We start from the raw sequence: 25611 nt of genomic DNA on the forward strand, positions 1-25611 counted from the left end.
GACTGTTTACGGATATTTTTTTTAAATTATTGAATAATTCATAATGGAGTAAATATTGTGGAAATTTAAATTAAGTTTTATTTACTTTTGCAAAGCTGAAAAATTGGGTTTTGCTGATTCCTGTATCTTGCTTTTCGAGAATTGTGCCTCTGAAAGCGTGAGGTAAATTTGAAATAGATGGGATGGGTTTTTTGCTAAATGTAGAACTAGAGAACAATTCTTTGGTGTTGCAAATGTGTAGGTAATCAGAAGCAATGGTTAATCGACAATCCTGTGGCCTGTGGCAACGGTTGAAACGGTAAATCGCCATGGATCATTAAATAGAGCTGCGAATGTACACGGTGTTCTTAGCATTAGCATTAGCATTGTTACGGTGTAATTCGTAGATTGGACACTAGTGATACTCATGTTTTACTTTTGAGATCCTTATCTAGAATGCTTTCAGAAATCAAGAAAGGGAGTGGTCCTTGATTCCAGTCTTAAACAAAAATAGCAGAAGCATGAGGATTACTACTCCTGGCCACACCCAGCTTCACCATAACTAGGAAGAGGAAGGAAGTGTTGATGTGGTACTTACTTAACGAGAGGCCACCGACTTAGCTACACAGTACACACTCATAAATACCACGGAGTTGGATAATGAGGAAGGTATTCGTTGGGTCAGGATTTGCCTGTAGCTGGCAATGTAACCGTGGTAGATCTTACCCCGTAACACACCACGTAAAGGTGTCTACCCAGCGTTACGGGTGGCTGCGAATGTACCCGGTATTCTACGCCAAAAGTGGGATTGCTACTAAAAATTTCCGAAACAAAGGAAGAGAAATAACTTTTTGACTGGAGATTAAAAAAAACATAAGTTTTGATTAAAAATTCACACTTGCTTAAATTGTTCCAACATAGGAACAAATCCAGGATTAGTTTAGTAATGCTCTGCAAAATTTTCTTTTTCATTATTAGTGATAATTTGAGCTTTGGAACAGTTCTTCACTGCTTCAAAATAATACTCTAACATTGTCTCCCATTTTCATTAAATATAATTCATTCATTATTTTGGTTTTCGATATGGTTCATGCAAAAGAGCTAAAGATTTTAAATCGTATATATTGAGCGCTTTTTTGTTTTTTTCCTCTTTATTTAAGCAATTTTTCATTGAGTCCGCTTGATGGAAACTGTTTTTTCTTAGTTTGCGTCTCACAAAATAAAAATGTGCTCTGACCATACAAGTTAGTATTTGGACGAAAGTTTTTAAATATATATTATCAGCTTAGAGTATTCAAACGGATATTGGTGTTAAAATCGCTCGGTATGAAATGATGAAAGCAAATAAAAAGTGCAGCCCACGGGCCGCAATGTAATGTAACTTTGATCACGTCGTACGGAGCAATTTTAACACCAATATCTGTTTTAAAACCATCAACTTATGGATATACTTAACAGCTTTCGTCCGAGTAGTAACTTGTATGATAAATCTCATTTTTTATGTGTGAGAAGCAATTTAAAAATGTTGAAAATATGTTGAGCATCACTGATATAGCATAGAAATATTAGAGTAAGAGATCGGCGAAGACACCATCTTGTTTCCAATCGAACCGTCAAAAGCGGTCCCAATTCGACTTATTTACATTTTGCATCCATAAGAAGCAAGGAAAAAGTTCAAGTGCTGCCAGTATTATTTTCACGATTGCATGCAATTTCATACGTTGCCAATTCGACAGTTTTTCACTGCGCCGGTCTCTGGTTATAGGGTTGCTAATATAGGGTAAAATGCCCAATAGTGGACCCCTAGTAGCGGAAATTTGCTCTTCCTGTCATAAGGCTTGGAAATTTTCAACATATTAATTCTTCTTGATATCTAACAACAAGCTATGCATCCCCTCTTCACGATACATACATAAAACACCCAAATACACGACGTTATTCGTTGAAATTAACATTTTAAAGTCTTTCTGAATTCGCCCTATAGTAGACCCCCTGGGGGTCCATAATAGGAAGTTGCTTCCCTATAGTCGACACTTCATTTGATTTTCATGTCCCGTTTCGGGACGTTCTCCTTCCCTATTATGGACCCCCCAAAATATTCCTATAATGGACACTCTCCTGTTTATTTTTTATAGAATTGTAAAAAATCATCTAATTTTAATTTCTATAGCATTTCCAATGCATGTAATCAAATCATAGGACTGTAAGGTAGGTTCTCCCGATAGAATTTCATAGCAAAATGTTGACATTGTGCTGTAATAATGCAAAAATGGCTGGAGGGTCCACTATTGGTTGGGGGTCCACTATTGGGCACTTTACCCTAGACTGTAGTCTTCTCACAACCTCAAAGTTTTACTAATCATCGGAAGTGCAATGGATCATTCTTATTAAAATTAGGCTACATCCTAGTGACTGTGTTTTCGCTGCTCAACTGCTGTGCCCAGCTGGTCCTGATGACGCTCCATCCGTTTCCGGGAACCCCGCTGCACGACGTCACCACAGGCGTCATACTGGGCCTGTCTTCACTAACTTTGCTGCTGATTAGTTTGGGAATTGTGACATCGCGGTGGTGCCGCTCTCCACCGCCAGACAATCGCGTTGACGTGTGCTAGTCGTAAGTGTTATAATCTCGAAGCTGGACGAACACCTAGTTTATTCGTTTAACCATGGACACCAACATGCATCTGGATTTGCTCGTGGCAGTATCTGCCATAAGATTAGGTACGTAACTTATCCGTAAACCAAAACAAAAACCAATTTTATGTCATAGTGAGACTGTGTGACTATACTTTATCATTTTTATTTATACACATAATGCTTATAACAAATAAAATATGGATTACTATATTGTGTTCACCATTTTGAATGAAATATCACAATCTTCAGCTACTATTCTGACCATATCACCAGCTAAGTCAATTTCTGCTAAATTTGTTACTCGTATTTTATAACATAACATAAAGCGGATCACTGGATCAGAGGCATGATTAAGTCCACTGTATGTCATAATGGCAACTATTTGTCAAGTTTATCCAGACATTTTCAAATGCATCTATCAAAGAAATCAACATATATATCAGGCTGACTTGACAAATATGTGTAATTATGAGAAAACTAGTAGACCCGACGAACCTCGTCTCGCCTTAAATTGGCCTTAATTATTTCTCTGATTTTTTTCACATTCGAAATTTATTTAGAAGGCGGTAAATTCGGCCACCATAGAATCATTTCTTGTCTTCAAAAACCTCCATATACCAAATTTGGATCCATTGGCTTGATTAGTATTCGAGTTATGCAGATATTTCTTTTGGGGCCCTCCTTAGCCGTGCGGTAAGACGCGCGGCTACAAAGCAGAGTCCTATGCTGAGGGTGGCTGGGTTCGATTCCCGGTGCCGGTCTAGGCAATTTTCGGATTGGAAATTGTCTCGACTTCCCTGGGCATAAAAGTATCATCGTGCTAGCCTTATGATATACGAATGCAAAAAATGGTATCCTGGCTTAGAAACCTCGTAGTTAATAACTGTGGAAGTGCTTAATGAACTCTAAGCTGCAATGCGGCTCTGTCCCAGTGTGGGGATGTAATGCCAATAAGAAAAGAAGAAGAAGATATTTCTCGCTTAACTTTTCAAAAGGTTCTAAGTAACATTTTTTTCATGATTTAATTTGAGTATTGCAATCAACAGTTTAACATGAAATACGTTGAATGCATTATTCAGATTAAATCATGAAAAAAATGTTACTTAGGACCTTTTGAAAAGTTAAGCGAGATTTCTTTTTCATTTGTATGGGAGTCCCCTTAAAGGGTCTCGAACCTAAGGATATGCGGTATTTCGAAAAATTTCGTTTCAGGTGGTTCGAAACGAAATTCCGCAAAATTTATGATTTTTTTATTTTGTTTCGTTTTGTAAATTACAAAAATTTCGCTAGAAAAAATCCCAAGAAAAAACTTCATAGCTTTAAACGAAATTTAACGGAATTTCAAAACAAATTTAAACTCAAACCATACTGCCTTGTACGGTCGTGTATTATCTGTCACGCTTTTTTGTATACCTAGTACATGTACTGTCACAAAATCTTAGTCCCCCTCCCCCCTAAAACTTGTGACATCATTTTTGAACGACCCCATATCTGATTGATTTAAACCTATTTTACTTCTTCCATTTTTTCTTGAACCTTAATACAACAGATAGAAACTTGTCTTAGAAACCTAGCAGTGAACAACTGAGGAAGTGCTTAATGAACACTAAGCTACGAGGTGGCAATGTCCCAATGGGGGTGTAATGCCAAAGAAGAAGAAGAAATTATAGAATATTGTATGTACATTTTACCCCTCCCTTAATGATGCTGATAAGTGTTAACGAAACGTTTTACTTATTTACTTAAAGATCCTGCCGAACCCGAAGGTTCCAACCAACTTGAAAAATCTCGCTCTACTTTTCAAAAGGACCTAAGTAACATTTTTTTCATGAATTAATTTGAATAGCGCAATCAACAGAACAACATGAAAGCTTTTGTTTGCAGTACTCAAATTAATTAAAAAAAAAAAGTTGCTTAGGTCCTTTTGAAAAGTTAAGCGAGAAATCTCTATCCTGGGCGATTACCCGTTATTGTTAGATTTCGATCGACTTCATTTATTTCTTTTTCCGCCATGAGTAGGGTTAGGCGGGGCAAGATGGGTCAGGGCCGTTTTTGAGCATTGTGTACATTTTAATGTGGAGATTATGACTTTGTAGGAGGAATAATTTGGTTCTACTTAATTATCACTCGATTTGATGATAAAATCTTATTTTGGTAGTGTATGGCAAGGTAAAATATTTTTCAGCATTGTTTCTTATGCGAAGCACACTTTCTATAAAACGTGTAATCTCGTCGAGCAATGTGGAATTTAAACATTTTTAGTAACATAGTGAACGTATTATAAGTAATGTAGGTGATGTTATACTAACTGCGTTGAAATAAATAAATTTGATAGAAAATTAAACATTCTAACGTGAACTTACAAATGGGGCAAGATGGGTCAGTACATATTGAGGGGCATAGTTCGTATTCAAAACATATTTTCCATTGGCGGCTCAATCATTTTAGGGTTACTTTTGACATAATGATGTTAATTTGTTCATTGAAAATGTCTATTTTTTGTTTTTAAGAAAGCTATACTTAGAGGGCCTTTTTTTATAAGAATTTGCAGATATTTTTAAATGCAGAGCCATTTCTTCATCCAAGGCTTAAACATTATTTTTTATTCAATATCTGTGTGTAATTCAATATTGGGAATGAAAACAATATTAATTGCAGTATTTAAAGGTGACCCATCTTGCCCCGCTGTTTGACCCATCTTACCCCGCCATTTTTTGATTGACAGAAGAATAGACTTCTACTTTAATGACTCGAAATGGAATAAAAAGTGGAGTTTTTGTTATTTCATACCCCAGGCTTACAGATTATGAGCTATTTTTATAGATCCATGTTGAAAAATTAAAATAAAATGTTTCTGTTTTGAGAAATTCAGGGTTCGCCTTAGGCGACCCATCTTGCCCCATCATACCCTATCTGGGTCAGCCTCTACTTCTACTGCAATGTTCTACTGGGTTCTAATCTAATGCTTGTTTGTAGATTCCGTTTTCGCCCGTAAGGTGAAATTCCGTGTGGCCACTTTGCACTCCAAACCCAAGTTTCAGCTGCTATCGACATCTGGTGACGATGGAGATCCATTAGTGACGCCATCAGGAATTAATCACAAAAATGAGAAACAAACCAAATTCGATTTCATTGCTTTGTTTTTGGTGAGATGGAAATAGGAGCTTTGGGATGAAGGGCCAAATCGTTCCCCTACATATCTCAACCATCGATTGATAAATACCTCCAGACATTCTATTGGACATTATCAGCAAAACAGTTGCAGTTCCCTTCCATGTTCGTTTTGTAGATCGTTGCTGATTGTATACGACTCATATTTTCTTCTGTTGTTCGTAATATAATTATTATAGGTGGCTTATTGAGCCTGTACAATGGAAGCCTGCCACGCCAGAGTTCATAGTTTCACTTGTGTTTTGATCGGTTTGAACGCTCGTTTGCGTCTGCTTCCGGATTATAAAAGTTTAACCAACTGTTGAACTCCACCACATAGTATGTAGACAGGCACCGCAGATTAGAAAATCATGGTAAGTGAACATCCAGTAAGACTGGTTCTTTAATGACTAAACTTCTCAGGAGTTCAGATTAATTGATCGGATTTGTATCACTTGCCGTTTATTCTATTTGTGTGATAATTAATAACCATGAGCTAGTTCTACTTCTACTTCCTTGTTGCTTATCATCCGAATTCGGGAAGGTGGTAAGTAATGTAGGGTAAGGTGGGGCAAGATGGGTCACAGCAGAGTCTATTATATATAGAGTTACGCAAAGAGTGAAGCCAAATCTACCTATTGAACTGTCAAACCGTCTACCTATCGAGCAAAGTAAACAAATGCTTGTTGGTAAGGCGGAAGTATTGTTATCTTCTTACTTACTTATGGATCCTGTACACCTCCGGTGGTGCAAAGGGCCGACTTGAAAGATCTCCATCCTGAGCGATGCCCGGCTATCGCTTTAACCTGTTGCCAGGTCAGATTTCGGTCGACTTCTTTTATTTCTTTATTGAGGCTTCGCCGCCATGAGCCTCTGGGTCTGCTTCTGCTGCGATGTCCCGCTGGGTTCCAGTCTAATGCTTGCTTACAGATTTCGTTTCCGCCCCTACGTAGAGTGTGGCCGACCCAGCCCCACTTCCGATCCCGAATTTCTGTTGTTATCGGCCTCTGGTGACAACGACGATGGAGCTCGTTGTTTGAGATCCAGTTGTGAGGCCACCAGGCCCGAATTATATACCGCAGGCATCTGTTAATGAACACCTGCAGCCGTTGAGTGTTCTCCACTAATACACACCATGTTTCGCTAGCGTATCCCGAGCAAAAATGAATAACTTATTGATAACAAATTCTATTATCCGGTTATCGGACATTTTGATAACTGAATTTGTTTTCATTTTGGCTGAATTAACAGCCAACATAACAAAAATGATACCAGAATTTTGTTCCTGAAATAACTAAATGAAAACAAATTAAGTTATCACTGATACCAAGTTGATAACACATTTTGTTATACATATTATTGACTCAAATAACTAACTTAGTTATCAATTAGTTATCACTCATCACTGTTTTATCGACCAAAATAGTTAAATCTTCTTTGCCGACTTCGTTATGCATTGAAAAAAATGTTGGCATTCACTGGGGTTCGAACTCGAATCACGTGATTGTACGGCGACATCTCTGGGCACTCACCCAATTACGCTTTCTGGTGGAGCAAAAGAGAAGAGCACTACGCTTCCTACAATCTTGTATTTACTGAAGACTATTTATAATCAAATCATGATGCCATGACCATAACAGTTGGCTGGACATAGTGCAAAGCAGAATAACTTATTAATAACAAACTTTATTATCAAATTATATTGATAACTAGAATTGTTATCATTTTGGTTGAATTACCATTTAACATAACAAAAATGAAAACCGAATTTAATTCAAAATAGAAAGTCGACAATCAATTAGGATAAATACAGTTCATCGTCCTTTTATTGAACACTTTTTGTCAGTTGTGACCAATTAAATAAATATATAAATACTAGGCAATCGTTCCCGATCTTCCTCAGGTTAGTTTTTCTCACTTATTGTCAATCATTAGGTTGCTAGCAGTGCAACACTGTAAATCGATTTCAGTGCTAAGATTTATTCAAACAAAACCAAAATCTTGTATGTCGCAGTGAGTTACTTGTTTTCTCAAGGGGCAAGTAACTCTAAACTTTGCGATAGTATTAATCATTGACCAGCAATAGTATTCGTGTGGTATTTCTAGTATCCATGATATTCCTCAAACAAAGATGCGGTTGCTAGTTTGGTTGTTATGGCATTTGTCTGTTAGTTTTTGAAACACAGTGCTCCCCCGTTTTGGGAACATCTGATTTGTACTTTTTACAGATTCTAGAAAACTTTTAAACCATATAACATTCTAATGCCAACAAACCAAAACGGGGGCCCAAAACTATTAATAATAGAAAAACTGAACAATCATTTTTTTTAAGAATTTAAATAAGACAGAAATCATGTGTTGCCTAAGATGGGGTGGAATGTTTTGACTGTATTTCATGCTTTCCCAATCAGAGCTCTTTGATCATTTCATCATAGATACGACGTAGTTTTTCGCTAATATTTTTAAGTATTTATGCATACTGTCTAAAGTTTGTGTTTTCATATGCATGTTTGAACTCTGCTGATCCCAAAAAGAATTAATCCATGAAAAAATGTTGTTATTTGTAGACAACAGAAATCTCAACTCATTCTTATTTATATGCAGTGAAGGATCAGGAGTCGATGTTCTATGACTTAATATCGACTCATAAAAGCAAATTTTTCAACACTAAAAATTGTTTTATGGGTTACTATGATGACAGTACACCTTCTTAATAATCTTCCATTCTACATCTCGATATTTCCATGAGTCGACCGACCCTTAACTATCGTGGAGGTTTGACTGCATATAACGATTTTGCCCGGATTCGTATTTTACGTTCAAACCTAAGTTCAAAACTGTCAATAGTTGAGCATATTGCAGCGCTGCACTTGAATCGACGTCAGTGCGATCATGATTGTTTTCTCTAAATCACACCAGATCGTTGCAATTTCTTGATTATCCGACAGTTAAATTCTTCGCTTCCCAATATATTTGAACACTGCGGATTTCAAGATGAATTATATTGCCGTTAGTGAATTATATTGCCTCAAACAAATGCAAACTCATTTTATATATAGACGTTGTCCTGCAAAGTAGGCGGTTAGTCAAGAGTATTCACCATTCCTGAATGAGCACATGCCCTTGGATCATATGTTTCGGGAGTTGCAAGTCCACGTTAAGTTTTAATTCAACTCCTACATCGTATGGTTCTCAGATACATATATACTTCATTATTCAACGACACCTGAAATGAAAGTAAAGTCAATAAGCATAGTATAAAACAAATAAGAAAACTTGAACTCTTGCGCAAATTCCAGAAATTAAAGGAATCTATACATATCGTTGGTAACAGGGAAAATCATCGTCTGCTTAGACGAACATTTCAGCTCAGTGTTAAGAAACAGTTCTTGTCACAATTTTTTAGCGTCCGCCATTATGGTGAGAATGGAAAGCTGGATAAACCTTAATCCTAATCTGTATGGTAAATCTGATTAAAGAAAGATTCGCAGTTTTATATGATAGAGTTTTACCTCGTGTTAAACAAGTTGGGATGACCATTCACCATAAAATATGTCCATAGGGAAGTTGCTCCCACATGTTAGTTTGTTTGAAAGAATAGAATGTTTAGTACGATATTTGAACGACGCGAAAATTTAAAGAAAATGGCAAATTTGTATTGATAACAAAATTTGTTATTATTCAGTTATCAGTTAATCACATGATTGATAACTGAATATCAAAATGATAATAAGGATAACTTAGCATGTTATCAGTTTGATATCATTTCAGTTATCTGCCTTTGCTCGGGATAACAGCACAGATTTCACGTTAGAGTTGAAAATTCGTATTTTGGTGCGTTCACTTATCTGCCTGTTTTTCCAGATATTTCTTAAACTCGCAAAGGCAGCCCTTGCTTTCTTGATCCGTGCGCCTATGTTGATCTTGGTACCGCCGTCTGACGCCATTTGGCTACCAAGATATTGGAAGCTTTCAACATTCTCCACTGGTTGCCCGGCTACTGTGAAACTGGAAGGAGTCACCGTGTTTACATCCAACGATTTGGTTTTGTTGACGTTGATGACTAAACCTGCCGAGGAGGAGCGATCGGCAAGGTCGTTGAGCTTACTCTGCATATCAGAGCGCCGTTGCGCGAGTAGTGCAACGTCATCCGCCAATTCGAAGTCGTTTAGGTGCTCCATGGTTATAGGCTGCCATAACAGCCCGCGGTTTGGTTCACGGTCAATCGCATCTACCAGAATCTCATCGATTACGATGAGGAACAGTAACCGTGATAGAATACATCCTTGCCTCACACCAGCTACGACCCGGATAGGGTCGGACAGGACCCCATTGTGCAGCACTCTACACGAAAAGGCCTCGTATTGTGCTTCGATGAGGCCGATGATTTTCTCAGGAACCCCCTTGCGTCTCAGGGCGCCCCACATATTCTCGTGATTGAGACGGTCGAAAGCTTTTTCGTAGTCAATGAATACCAAGTAAAGGGACTCTTGGAATTCGTTGACCTGCTCCAAAATGATGCGGAGCGTGACAATATGGTCCACACAGGATCTTCCGGCACGGAATCCGGCCTGCTGCCGACGGAGAGTCGCATCGATCTTCTCCTGAATCCGGGCTAGGATAATTTTGCACAGAACTTTGAGAACGGTACACAGCAACATAATGCCTCGCCAGTTATCGCATACAGTCAGGTCACCCTTTTTGGGCACCTTTACTAAGATACCTTGCATCCAGTCGACCGGGAAAGTTGCGGTGTCCCAGATATTACGAAATAAACGATGCAGTAGTTGAGCGGATGTCATAGGGTCAGCTTTGAGCATCTCGGCTGATATGCGATCGACCCCTGGGGCTTTATTCGATTTCATGCTTTGGATGGCTGTTTGAATCTCTAGCAGTGATGGAGCTTCGGTATTGACGCGTGTTATACGTCGGATCCTAGGCAGATCATGCCGAGGTGGTGATGGCCTGGTTGGCACTTGAAAAAGTTGTTCGAAGTGCTTGAACCAGCGTTTCAGCTGGTCAGTTGGGTCGGTCAATAACTGATCATTCGCGTCTTTCACAGGCATCGTTGCATTCATCTTCGCCCCGCTTAAGCGTCGTGAGATATCGTAGAGGAGGCGAATGTCCCCGGTTGCGGCGGCTCTCTCTCCTTCGTCGGCCAGAGAGTCTGCCCACGCTCGCTTGTCCCGTCGACATGAGCGTTTTACTTCCTTCTCAAGAGCCGTGTATCGTTGACGGGCTAAGACTTTGGCTCCTCTGGTTTTCGATCGCTCTATCGCGGCTTTGGCTTCTCTTAGCTCCTCTATCTTCCTCCAGGTCTCATCGGTGATCCATTGTTTTCTCTGGGTGCGTAGTTCGCCCAGATTGTTCTCGCTGGTGGCGATGAAGGCATTCTTGATGGCGGTCCATTGGTCTTCCACGCTGCCACCTTCCGGAATATCTGCAGCACGCGTCTCCAGTTCTTCAACGAAGGACCGTTTCACCGTGGCATCTTCCAGTCGGCGTGTGTTGAATCGTCGTCCAACTCTTTCCTCCTGCCGATGAATCCGCGCAATGCGCAGGCGTATTTCGCCGATGAGGAGGTGATGATCAGACGCGATATCGGCACTACGTTTATTCCGTACATCAAGAAGGCTCCGTTTCCATTTTCGGCTGATGCAGATGTGGTCGATTTGATTTTCTGTAAAGCCGTCACGGGAGACCCACGTGACCTTGTGAACCGGTCGATGAGGGAAGAGCGATCTCCCGATCACCATGTCGTTATTACCATAAAATTCTGCGAACAGCTCTCCGTTTTCGCTCATTTCTCCGAGACCATGGCGTCCCATAATGCGCTCATGGTTCGAGTTGTCGGATCCGATCTTTGCATTGAAGTCGCCCAAACAGATCTTGATATCACCCTTCGGAATTCTATCTACGACGGCATTGAGTTGACTGTAGAAGTTCTCTTTGTCTTGCGGATCGGCAGCATCGGTTGGTGCATAACATTGGATTATAGTAAGGTTTCGGACCCGTGTTCTAAATCTGGCAACGATTATCCTTTCACTTATAGGTTCCCACTTCATAAGCGCAGAGTGTGCCTGAGCGCTTAGTAGGAAGCCAACTCCGCGATGCCGGGGAGCGTGTTCACCTCGTAAACCAGAGTATAGCAGAACTTGTCCCGACGGCGTTCTGTGTTCTCCAAAGTTTGGCCAACGGACTTCACTCAGTCCCAGGATCTCAAGCTTCATGCGGCGTGCCTCATTGGCAAGTTGTGCCGATTTACCCTGCTAGGCTAGGGTTAAAACGTTCCATGTTCCTATTCTTGTCCGTTGTTTCGCGCTAAGAGTCGTCGCCGTAAAATCAGTCCGTATTCTTTCATTATCGGATTCTCGAACAAATTGATGTTTCGGGAACAGTAGGTTGTTGGCCCAAGGTTCCCTATCCACCGGGATGGGGCTGCCATCTTAGGTATAGCTTCCGGGGAATAGCATTTCATACTCAGCCGCTGGATGCCAGAACAGACGCTGTTGGAGCCGCACCTCCTTGGTGGAGGAGTATTGTTATCGCCTAATGATTATTATGGCGAATTAAAACACATGAATTGAAATGTATTAGATTTGTTATAGAAACAGCTTCAAAAAACTTCAATACACCCCCCAATAAAGTAGCAACAAGAAACTCACGTGTTTGCACTCTGTGGGTGACTTGGTTATCGAATTAAAAAGCTTTAGCAGTGAACACTACCGTGAAGTCACTTTAAGGGTTGAACAAAAATGAAAGTTGCAAACAGAATAACAAGAAGATCGTTCAGAATAAGTGTAAGAAGATCCTCTTTGCGCAACTCTATATAATAAGGCATTTTATGAGACGTTTCGCGGTGGCCCGTTTATTTACTTCTAATGTTTTGTTTTGGTATGTTTCTGCGTGAACATTCCGTTAGGTCCGAACACAAAATAATGTTTGTAACGTTTTACTTTTCATTCGTGTTTTCTTCAGCATTTCATGCTTAGAATGCAATGGCATGAATTGTCTAACGATACATTTTAAGAATCATATGAAAAACTATGTTCTAAAACCCTGGTAGACGAAAAGTAAAACAGGCAGAATTGATGATGGGACCCATCGGAATGTTCGGCGCGAAATTACCAAACAAACGGGCTCCCACTGATTGTCAAAGTAGATAAACACGAGAAAAACAGCTGTTTCGATCTGTCTCATAAAATGCCTTATAGACTCTGGGTCACAGTGGAAAATGAGTCAGGGTCGCTCTCTTATATATGGGAGAGCGTGAGAGTAAATCGTCGATTTCCCCTCTTAGGAAAAAATGTTGTAAAAGGCAGTTTTTTTTAAACTAAAGCGAAATACAACCAAATGAAGCATCCACCGGATATAGTTATGTCTTAGCTATTGGATGATGTAGTTTTGAAACAAAAATACTTCCCCCATCCAGCTGGAGACTGCTTTTTCTCCTCGATGGGTGGTTTTATTACTGGGGGGTGGTACGAGCACGTGGATGTTTTTCTCGTCAATGATTGGATGACGGTAATTTGAGCCTTAAATATTTCGTACGAAAGTTGGACAGAACACGGATCGTTTCAGTAGCTCCTTCTGAAGCACTTTGTTGTATAAGCCAAATAGCCATAAAATAAATTATGTTACAGAAAAAAGTAGGTAATTAAGCTTAAGCTTTAGTTAGTTAATTGTGCCATAAATCTCTGAACTTCTTAACATTTTGTCGAAATGGCCTCTAAGATTTAATCGCAGATCTGCAATATCTTATTTGCATTTTTATCTACATATTACATTTTTCCTATATTCTAAATTTAAGTACTTGTTCTCCACATCTTGAGGTACGTGATTGTATTTCGAAAATAATCTTATTAGTTACAAGTTTATTAAAAAACGTAATTTGTTTTAAATAACAGATGGAGGAAACGCATTATTCCACTAATGAAGAACTGCAAGCAACGTTGCAAGAGCTAGCTGATTTGCAATCACAGATCAACGAACTTCAAACCGACAACGAGAGGTTGGCGGAAGAGAAGGACGTTATTTTCCAATCCCTTTGCAGGCAAACCGAGAAATTGGAGGACTCTCGTACGCAAATCGGGACCTTGCAAAAACTACTTTTACGAGAGCCAAACCAACAAGATGGAGGTTCGACCGAACGAGAGCAAAAGCTGGTGGAATTGTTGAAAAATGCCCAAGAAGAAAGGGAGAGCCTTATGCTGAAGCAGGAAGAGTTGAACTCTGAGCTTAACGAACTTAAAGTGGCCTTGGACGATAGAACCAATGAGAAATTAAGACTGCACGAGCGAATCGGCGTCCTGGAGTCTACTATCGATGCGACTAATGCAGAAAGAACTGAAATCGATACACAGCTGCTACAATCCAAGGAAGATAGCTCAGTGAAACAAATAGAAATAAGTCGTTTGACCACTTTACTGGAAAATGCACGGGCAAAGATTGAAGAGCTGGAGCAAGATCGTGCCTTAGGCGACAAATCAGACCTGGGTGAGCTCTTGGATACCGCCCGGAAGGAGAAAGATGCGCTTGAAATCCAAGTGGCGTCGCTTCAAGAACAAGTGTCCATTAGCCAGTGTGAAATTCAAAAACTGAAAGACCAGCTGGCACGAATGAGCGAAGAATGCAAGGTAGTACGGAACAATGCCAAATGTGTGATCTCCGATCTCGAGTATAAGCACGAAACAATGAAACAAGAAAAGGGTAAAATTGCTAGTGATTGCCAGCAACTACAAGAGAATGTCAATGAACTACAGGTGAAAATAATCGACAATAACCCTCCTTAGAAATCTCTTTTTGCTATCTAGCCACAAATAATGTTTGAATGATTTTCAGGTTCAAAACAAATGCCTTAATGAAGACAAAGCGCAGCTAGAGGCACTACTGTCGGAAACTCAGCGTCATCTGGGCGACACGGAAGGACTGCTTGCAGAAAAGACTGATGAACTAAACCAAGAGATTAACTTAAGAAGACAGGAAAGCGAAGAGTGGGATCGATTCCAGTCGGACCTGCTGATGACTGTTCGCGTTGCCAATGATTTCAAAACCGAGGCACACAACGCGCGAGAGCAACTAGCACTCGACAACAAGGCACTCCGTGAGCGAATACGTGTCATGGAGCAGCAAATTGAAAAGCTCAACAAACGTAAGTAAAATGCTATCGTACACATGCATGATTTGTTGGTTTTCTTATTTTGGCAGTAGATTTTTGATAACCATTACCAATGGAAGTGTCACGATGATGAAACTAGAGCAAAGATTGTAACGTCACTATATATACTAATTAAATTTTTTTGTGAGAATGCATATTAATTAAATGCAAAAACATTCAAAATTATAGAAAAAAATCAATATGGACCCCTAGAGTGCTTTTTGACCTTTCTAATGTGATTTATTCAATACATTTTATGATGTACGAGAAAGGCATCATCGCCGCTAGGTGGAATAATCTGTTTTTTAATCATATTAGCTGATCGACATTAACTTGCTTTAAATTCCAGAAAGCGTCATCCACTATGACATATCATACTGTATGCCGAATAATTCAATGCTGCATAGCATACTATCATCGTGATACTTCCTAGGTATAGATTCTAACTCATTTCCTTGTAGTTAGTACTCATAATTGATAGTGCTAGTATATTTTCTATTTGTGCATGACTTTTCACAGCCATTGGTGTAGATGTAGTTGATACAGACACGGAAAGCATGTTACTTAGCTATGATAAACTAAACGACCTTAAGCAGGGTTTATCCGCTTCCATCGATAACCTCAATACGTACGACCGCAATGTAGACGAGTTCTCTAACCAAGTTAAAATTCTGCGCGATCAGATGAACTCGTTTTCGCAGGCTATGACAACAGCACTCGATACAAAAAATCAATCTAATTCCTCAGAACCTCAGAATTCGGATACACATCGTTTATATCTAGGACAGGATAAGAAAAAAGAATGCAGTACAGAGGATGTAGTACCACCACTACCACATTCGAAACCTCCCAAAATGACGGTACACTTTATGGAAGATAACCAAATTGAACAAATTGCCCCAATTATAGTCGATGGCAATCGATGTTCGTATGAAATAGAAGAAATCAACTATCCACGAAAAGACTACAGAGGGCGAGGCGCAACACCCGCTCTTCTAGGCAAACAATCACAAAATTTTTGTTCGACTAATTCTTCTAGCGAAACCGTAGAATCCTCAGAATATGATACTTCGCCTGAACCAATTTTTCGACCGATTGCCATTTCCAGAAGCAACGAAAATCTCTCGGAGCACAGTTTTCAGTTGGTTAGGCCCGTCGCTCTATTTGCATCGAAAAGTATTCAGGATCTAAGAGCAGGGCAATATAAGAAACAGAGTTCAGTGGAGCCATTGTTCCATTCGAAAAGCACAGATGACCTCATACTTCCAGATATTGACGGAATGAACAAAACAACCAACTTGTCCAAGTTTAAAAAGTTCCGTTACAATCGATCCAGCAGTACAAGTTTGAGTAATCTAAGTTTAAAGGAAGATGATCCGGAATCGATTTACGCCAATATAGAATTCCGTTCTACTGCTCCAGAAAAACAAGCCAGTATTGCAAATAAGAAACCAAAACCATTACCAAGGATGAATAGTATAGACGAATTGAACATCGTGGGTTCTGACGGGCAATCACCAAAAGCAAAAACACTTGTTTATGTGATTGACAAAGCTACAAACGAGTTCGTACTTACAGATGAGTCACTAGAAAGCCTAGAGCAGCCCAACAAGATGATGCCCCAACCTAGGAAGTACGCAGAAAATGTAAACGTATACGATGATGCAAAACTAGATCAGTTGAAGAGAACTTCTTTCGTTTTGAACATGCCTAACATCAATGCACATCAGTTAAGTAGTGGTGATAATAGAGGAAAGAATTGGACTAACCAAACTAAAAACAGTAGTAAGTTTAGTTTAATACCGGTCGTGATACGCTTTGATCTGTCTAATTATGCCATGTTCTGTTCCTGTCTAATTATGCCATGTTCTGTTCCTACTCATGTATGCTATTCTGTGTATGACTTTTATGCTTATCGTCAGTTCATAAATACAGTACTTTTATACTGATTTTTTTTTGTTCGATCACCATTACAGTAGTCGCATCTACTGAATCACATCAATCGATATTCAACACCGTACAGCAGGAGATGGCAGTCCGAAGACAACAGAAATCCGCTATTCAGAGGCAGGACTCACGTTTGTCCGTCAAGAGCCTAATTGAAAGCATCGAGAATTCAGCAAAACAGGTGCGTTTGATTAGGATTATCAAATGTTATGTGAGGGATATAGGGGCCCTTCTTAACCATGCGGTAAGACGCGCGGCTACAAAGCAAGACCATGCTGGGGGTGGCTGGGTTCGATTCCCGGTGTCGGTCTAGACAATTTTCGGATTGGAAATTCCTGGGCATAAAAGTATAATCGTGTTAGCCTCATGATATACGAATGCAAAAATGGTAACTTGGCTTAGAAACCTCGCAGTGAATAACTGTGGAAGTGCTTAATGAACACTAAGCTGTGAGGCGGCTCTGTCCCAGTGTGGGATGTAATGCCAATAAGAAGAAGAAGAAGAAGATGTGAGGGATATATTAACAAACAATCATCTTCTGTTTTGTTAATAATATTGTATTACCGCCATCGGGGGTGACAATGGGTCTGGGGGGTGAGAATGGGTCATCGCTCTCACCGGCAGCCTGGAGGTCGGATAGCAAAATCGTTCAAAAGGTCTCTTATATTTTAGTCTTCTTAAGGGTCAAACACAATGCTGCGTCATCGCAGACTTCAACTTCATCGCATATGGATCCGGCCATATGCGATGAAGTTGAAGTCTGCGATGACGCAGCATTGTGTTCGCCCCATTACCCTCAGATACATTCAATCTATTCTACAAGGGTTGTATGTCAATGCCCAGAATACCAATCCCCAGAATCAGTTCCCCAGAATGGTATTTCCCAGAATTCCATTTCCCAGAACGACCAATTCTCCAGAATGATATTCCCCAGAATGCACCATTTCCCGGAAAAGAAATCCCCAGAATGACCCATTCCCCAGAAAAAATCCCGAATGTCCCATTCCCCAGAAACCAAAAACCCAGAATGACCCGTTCCCCAGAAAAAGGTATCAGTCTAAGAAACTATGTTTTCGCTGTCATTTCTATAAATTAAAAATACTAGATAGGGGAACAGACGGCTTTGGCAGGTTTTGTTCTATTATTGGCAGGGGGGTTTTTGTCGACCGAATTTTATGAAATTTGGCCACAATATTCTTTGATATGCAAAGAATGTTCAGGCCAAATTTGAGCATAATCAGCCATAAAAAAAACCCCTGCCATTAATAGAACAAAACCTGCCAAAGCCGTCATTACCCCTACTATATTTCTATGCAAAAATACTTATATTGAAGTACGCATTTGCCCGGAATAAGGCAAAACGAAATATGCTGCCTCATTTTAAAGCACGCATTTGCCCGGAATGGAGCCCATTTGATATGTTCGTTAGGGCTCACATACAGAGGCGCATCCACGTTCCAAGTCGTGGGTAGGACAAATACGAGAAATGATTATTTAGGGAAAAGATATAGTGTTGAAAAATCGATGCAAATTTTACATGAAATTAACTCTAAATATCAAAAATCTTGACTCCCGGGCAGAATCCTCACAAAAGTTGTGAAATTTTCGTTGGTCTTCAGAACAAACATTGTATTTCCAAATATCAGGATTGTTCATTCCACAGTTGCCTGTTGCTCTTTTAATTAAAACGATGATAATCACAGTCGATCACTCTCAATGTCCATTAAAAAATGGCTCCTTGTAACGATTCAGGAGCTATACTCCATGATAAGTGCTTTAAAAACAGCCCCAATTGCGGGGGACACTGGTTCTGATTATTTATTTCATTTTTTTTATACAGCTATGCGAGAAAAGTATGGTCCTCAACGGAAAATGAGCGAGAACGAAGCGTATTATCATAACTTTCCGGTGGGTCTGCCTATCCAATTCTGTTTTTCATGACTTATAATGACTTATAGAGGTTTCTGCCTCTCTCGTTGTTTGTTGTCTATTAAAAGTTATTTTTGCAAGCCATGCGTTTTTACTATAATCATGGGTAGGACAATGCCTTGACTGTCCCACCCAGGAATATTTATGCGTAGGACATGTCCTACTTGTCCTACCCACTCCCGGCGCCACTGCTCACATATAATACGAAGGAGCATATAATCCATTATACTCGTTGTTCATATTGGGGGAAGCCCATATGGCATAATGCCGTTCGGCATAAAGCCGTTTGGCATAATGACCATTTGGCATAATCGTTGAAAAGAATATGAAATGCAATGGGTCGTAAGAATATATGATTTCCATTTTTAGAAGTATGTATTTACCTGGAATAAGACAAAAGAGTAGATGACTCCTTTTTTAAAAGTATGTGTTTGCCCGGAAAAAGGCAAACGAGTAGATAACTACCCGAGCAAAGCCTGACATCATAATGAGAGCAAAAAGAAAACATATTTTGATATCGACATCAAATTGAAATCATAAACTTAATCATAAACATAAACATCATATCATAAACATAAACATAAACAATACATCATAAACATAAACTTTGATATTCATGATTGATAACTTATTTAGGTATCAATTTGATGTTGATTTCTGAATAATAGGAACTGATATTAAACTGATTACTTATTTCGTTATCCAAAACCAATATCAATATCAGTTTTCGATTTGCTCTCATCGACAGCAGAAATAGTTTTCAATTTGATGTCACAGTAAGATTTTTCTGCTATACATTTTGTTATTTTAACCGTTAAAACGACCAAAAGGATATCATGCTGAGTTATCAAAATTAGGCGATTTCACAACAACAAAATTAGTTATCGATTTGCTCTCCATCTTTGCTCGGATACTTCTTCAGAAGTATGCATTTGCTAAAGGTAAGGAAAAGGTAAAAGAGTTAATCACTCATTTTTTTAAAGTAAGCATTTGCCCGGGATAATGCAAAAGAGTAGATGACTCCTTCTTTAAAAGTACGCATTTGCCCGGGATAATGCAAAATATCAGATGACTTCTTCTTTAAAAGTATGCGTTTGCCCAGAAAAAGGCAAACGAGTATATAACTACTTCTTCAAACGTACGCATTTGCCAGGAAAAAGGCAGAAGAGTAAATGACTCCTTCTTTAAAAGTACGCATTTGCCTGGGATGAAGCAAAAGAGTAGATGACTCCTTCTTTAAAGTATGCATTTGTCCGGAATTAGGCAAAATAGTACATGACTCCTTCTTTAAAAATACGCATTTGCAGGGGTGAAGCAATTACGAAGTATTTAGACTAAGCTAGGAAATGGTGCATTCTGGGGAATAGGACATTCTGGGGAATGTCTTTCGGGGGATGGAGGCATTCTGGGAAATGTCTTTCGGGGATAGGGGCATTCTGGGGAATGTCTTTCTGGGGATTGTGGTATTCTGGGGAATGGTTTTCTGGGGAGTAGTGCATTCAGGGGAATTAATTTCTGGGGAATCACTTTCTGGGCAATGGGTTTCTGGGGTATGACATACAATCTTCTACAAGCATTCTAAGTACTTGAAACAGTGACCCATTCTCACCCCCATTTGACCCATTGTCACCCCCGACGACGGTACCTAAAGTCTAAAGGAAGTTTAGCTTTGTGAACTGAGAATAAAATTATTGACATATTTTTTAAACTCAAAAATTTTGTTTTTGAACTTAAAATGTAGGTAAATATAATTGATCCTATTTTCTTAGAATTTATTTGAGTTGAAGTACATAACATATTTTATAATTCTATTGAATTTAATATTGACGACGCAGTTTTCTAGGGCGATTGTCGCATATTAAATTGTATGTATTTACTTCATTGCTGACACGTTTTTAAACCCACTGCACTATGGTCTAGGATACAGATTTACACGGAAAGATGAATTTTACGCCAAAACTATATTTTTTAGAAAAAACTGTTGTTCTACAAAATTGTTCGAAATAGTAAGGCCATCATTATGGTGTAACCAAAAAATAGAGTGGCCCATCATATAAAAAAAATAGAAAATATTTTTTTACTTTTTGGAATATTGACATACCATGTTCTACAAAGTTGTAGCGCAGCTTATTACAATCAATTTTGCTATAAAAACTTTTTCTGTAGCCCTTAGGTTGGCTGATTTAGAGCAATTTTACCTAATTGGATTAGGGTGTACCTCAAAAAACAGTATTTTTAATCTACTTTTTTTGTTTTGGATTTCTCGAAAAAGTAGTCTTCAGGTGACTTTTAGAGCTCAAAAAAATGCAACTTTTGATGGTTTAAATATGCTCAATATCTTTTACCGATCAAAAGTTATAATCGTTTTTCTGTCAAAATTACATTTTTTTCATAAGTTGATATCTCCGGTTAGGGCAGACCAAAAAATATGTTTACACGGCATTTGAAAGAGAAATTCATATTCTTTATTATGTCAAAAAATTGGGGATATGTTATTTTTTATCTCAAGTTTTACTAATTTTACTAAAATCTTGTTTTAAAAAAAAAATGATATAACTCGACAATGGAAAAAGATACAGACGATATTCTTATAGCAAAACACGCGTTTTGGAAAGCCCCAAAAGTCTCCAGAAGGTGACATCCGTGAAAAATAAAAAATTGAAATGAGCAGATCATAAATATTGTTTTTTTTTTAGGGACACCCTAATTCTGGTAAGTAAAATTACTCCTAACAAGTGAGCTTAAGAGCTACATAAAAAGTTTTTATATCAAAGTTGATTGGCGCTTTGATGTTGCATGAAGAAGAAGAAGCAGAAAGATGATAATCGAAAAAATCTCCACGGGAAACCATACGAAGAAGTTTTTAAAACTCTTCTCAAAAATTCTAAAAGCAATTTAATTAAAAACGGTAAACAGTACGGGGTTGGACTTTTCTTATACTATGTTTTAAGTGTAATATTAGAAAATAAAATTTCGAAAAGAAATATTGTGGTTATTATACAGTAGAAGAAAAGTCCAACCCCGTACTGCTTACCGTTTTTAATTAAATTGCTTTTAGAATTTTTGAGAAGAGTTTTAAAAACTTCTTCGTATGGTTTCCCGTGGAGATTTTTTCGATTATCATCTTTCTGCTTCTTCTTCTTCATGCAACATCAAAGCGCCAATTGGAAAAAGCTACGCTACAACTTTGTAGAACATTTTATGTCAATAAAATAGAAAAAATAAAAATTTCACATTTTTATAAAATGGCCCACCCTATTTTTCGGTAACTCTATAATAAGGGCCCGAGTATCCAGAACAACTTTGTAGAACAAATTTTTTTTCGGAAAAATATATATAGCTCTTTTAGTGGAATGTATTCAACCGTCTAAGACGAATTAAGTACTGTCCATTTAATTCCACCAGTTAATTTTCGTTATCTTTGCAGATACGTATTTCGACCACAACTGTGTGGTCGTCTTCAGTGTCTTGTACTTGACTCAACTCGAGTGTCGACTCAAGTACAAGACACTGAAGGCGACCACACAGTTGTGGTCGAAATACGTATCTGCAAAGATAACGAAAATTAACTGGTGAAATTAAATGGACAGTACTTAATTCGTCTTAGACGGTTGAATTTTTTTTTCTTAAAAGTATGCTTTTGGCCGAAAATGCATCTTTTCTCGTAAATCTTGCAATACGATGATAATGATGAAACTTATGAAAAGTGTTAAAGCTGTAGATTTTTTATTTTTCATTTCTCACAAATTTCACCTTCTGAAGACCTTTGGGGCTTTTCAAAACGCGTGTTTTGCTTTAAGAATATCGTCTGTATCTTCTTCTTTTAAATTTATATTTTTTGCTGTATAGTGATGTAAAATATTCAAATTTATATCTGTCATAAGAAATCGGATCGTTTTTCTTTTTGGAAATCCGATTAAATGCATATCAATTAATTATCTTAAAGATAACTCGTCTAGCTCAAACTCTTGTAGGGGTATGTGGCGGGACCATCATCATCATCATCATCATTCCATTGTCGAGTTATACTTATATCAATTTTTTTGAAAAAACATGATTTTAGTAAAATTGGTAAAACTTGAGATAAAAAAATAACGCATCTCCAATTTTTTGACATAATAAGGCATATGAATTTCTCTTTCAAATGCCGTGTAAACATATTTTTTTGGTCTGCCCTAACCGGAGGTATCAAAAAATGTAATTTTGACAGAAAAACGATTATAACTTTTGATCGGTAGAAGTTATTGAGCATATTCACCCATCAAAAGATGCATTTTTTTGCGCTCTAAAAGTCACCTAAAGATGACTTTTTCGAGAAATCTAAAACAAAAAAAGTAGATCAAAAATACTGTTTTTGTTAGGTATCGTCAACTGGGGGGAAGATGATCATTTTTAAGACAAAACATGCAATAACAACGTGTGTTTACATTTTAAATCGAAACAAATATTTTCAAAACATGTACTGCTATACGTTGCAATAATCAACAACTTTAGTTCTCTGAAATGTGTTCGCATTTATTAAAATAAATTAAATTATCCCACATTTTTTGAGTAATCTGGTTTGGGGTGAAGTTGATCAAGACAGCTCTACTAAAATCATTATGACCTAGTTGTCAAAATACTCTAGGTTATTTGTATGAATGTTGAATTTACTACGTAAAGAAGTCTACGAAGTCAATATTTGAAATGAAAATAGCGTCATTTATGGCTATCTCTCTCTTTCTTCCACAAAACATATTTTCATGATTATAATCGAAAAACTCGGATTTCTACCTAGCGGTAACATTACTTGAACGGAGAATATTGTTGACTACTGTTTCATAAAAAAATTTGGCACTTTTGACTGACACATCAAATGATCATCTTCACCTCAATGATCATCTTCCCCCCAGTTGACGGTACACCCTAATCCAAAATTGATTGAAATAAGCTGCGCTACAACTTTGTGTAACATATCATGTCAATATTTCAAGATGATGATGATGATGATGATGATACTACCATCTATTGTAGCAAGGCACCTGCCGATAGCACTGGCCATATTTGACAAACGATTTGATCATGCTTATATTACTGTTTGTATTTCATCAAACTCCTGTATGAAGGGCCAAAAATGGGTGGGGTGGTTCCATAAGCAAAGACACTTATGCGAATCCACGGGATAAATAGAGAATCTCCTTCCAGAAGAAAGTTCGTACATACAATATTAGGGTTAGGCGGGGCAAGATGGGTCACGGGGTAAGATGGGTCAGGGCCGTTTTTGAGCATCGTGTACATTTTAATGTGGAGATTATAACTTTGTAGGAGGAATAATTTGGTGCTACTTTATTATCACTCGATTTGATGATAAAATTTTATTTTGGTAGAGTATAACAAGGTAAAATATTTTTCAGCATGGTTTCTTATGTGAAACACACTTTCTATAAAACGTGTAATCTCGTCGAGCAATGTGAAATTTAAAATTTTTTTAGTGACATAATGAACGTATTATAAGTCATATAGGTGATGATATACTAACTGCGTTGAAATAAATAAATTTTATCGAAAATTAGTCATTCTAACGTGAACTTACAAATGGGGCAAGATGGGTCAGCACATACTGAAGGGCATAGTTCGTATTCAAAACATATTTTCCATTGCTGGTTTAATCATTTTAAGGTTACTTTTGACATAATGATGTTAATTTGTTTATTGAAAATGTCTATTTTTTTGTTTTTAAGAAAGCTACTCTTAGACGGCTTGTTTTCATAAGAATCTTCAGACATTTTTAAATGTAGAGCCATTTCTTCATCCAAGGCTTAAACATTATTTTTTATTCAAAATAATCATTGGCAATAAAGTTATCTATCTGTGTGTAATTCAATATTGGGAATAAAAACAATATGAATTGCAGTATTTAAAGGTGACCCATTTTGCCCCGCTGTTTGACCCATCTTACCCCGCCATATTTTGATTGACAGAAAAATAGATTTCTACTTTAATGACTCGAAATGGAACAAAAAGTGGAGTTTTTGTTATTTCATACCCCTGGCTTACAGATTATGAGCTATTTTTATAGATCCATGTTGAAAAGTTGAAATAAAATGTTTCTGTTTTGAGATATTCAGGGTTCGCCTTAGGCGACCCATCTTGCCCCATCATACCCTATAATCTAGCCCTCGTTTCCCAGATTGACCCAATAGATGGGGAGAAGAGCCCGCCCTTTATCCACGAAATGTTAACAATAGGAAGTTGGCGATTCCACTCTTCCTATCCAAATCGCTTCAATCGGGTGCCCTGATGGTTCTTTTTTATATATGTATAATGTATAATATATGTATTATGGATTTAATATAATTTTCAATATATACAATGGAATTTTCTCACCAAATTTTCATCCGAGAAAACTGCAGCTCCCAGCTTTGACCTGAATGGACGAGATCTTTTCTTGAATATCAGTATATTTTGAAATGAAATTACATCCAACGATATTATTCTTGAATCCTTCCCCATTGCCTCAATATTCAATATTCATGTCAATATTTCAAGAAATAAAAAAATATTCTCTATTTTTTTATATGATGGGCCACTCTATTTTTTGGTTGCACCATAATGATGGGCTTACTATTTCGAACAATTTTGTAGAACAACAGTTTTTTCTAAAAAATATAGTTTTGACGTAAAATTCATTTTTCCGCGTAAATCTGTATCCTGGACCATAGTGCACTGTTGTAAAGCGTTTTACGCTAGCCAACTTGCTAACCTTTAAAACACTGTGTAATTAGGTAAACCAATATGCTTTTCATTTTATTATATTTTATCTCTCTTTCTAA

The 25611-nt window shown here is 38.0% G+C and overlaps 1 protein-coding gene across 10 annotated transcripts in view; it reads left to right on the forward strand.

The window, feature by feature from the left end:
• LOC134223307 (cytospin-A) overlaps positions 1–25611 on the forward strand; it is a 130371-nt gene that overhangs the window by 100302 nt on the left and 4458 nt on the right. For 9 of the 10 annotated variants that reach the window (XM_062702456.1, XM_062702457.1, XM_062702458.1 and 6 more), the window contains 4 exons: positions 13674–14528; positions 14608–14917; positions 15443–16708; positions 16900–17051. In XM_062702456.1, coding sequence (XP_062558440.1) covers positions 13674–14528; positions 14608–14917; positions 15443–16708; positions 16900–17051 — 2583 coding nt within the window. The remainder of the gene's footprint in view (positions 1–13673; positions 14529–14607; positions 14918–15442; positions 16709–16899; positions 17052–25611) is intronic. The other variant, XM_062702466.1, reaches the window with a different exon arrangement.

This window comes from Armigeres subalbatus, chromosome 3, assembly GCF_024139115.2.
Source record: "Armigeres subalbatus isolate Guangzhou_Male chromosome 3, GZ_Asu_2, whole genome shotgun sequence".
NCBI classification, from domain to species: Eukaryota; Metazoa; Arthropoda; class Insecta; order Diptera; family Culicidae; genus Armigeres; species Armigeres subalbatus.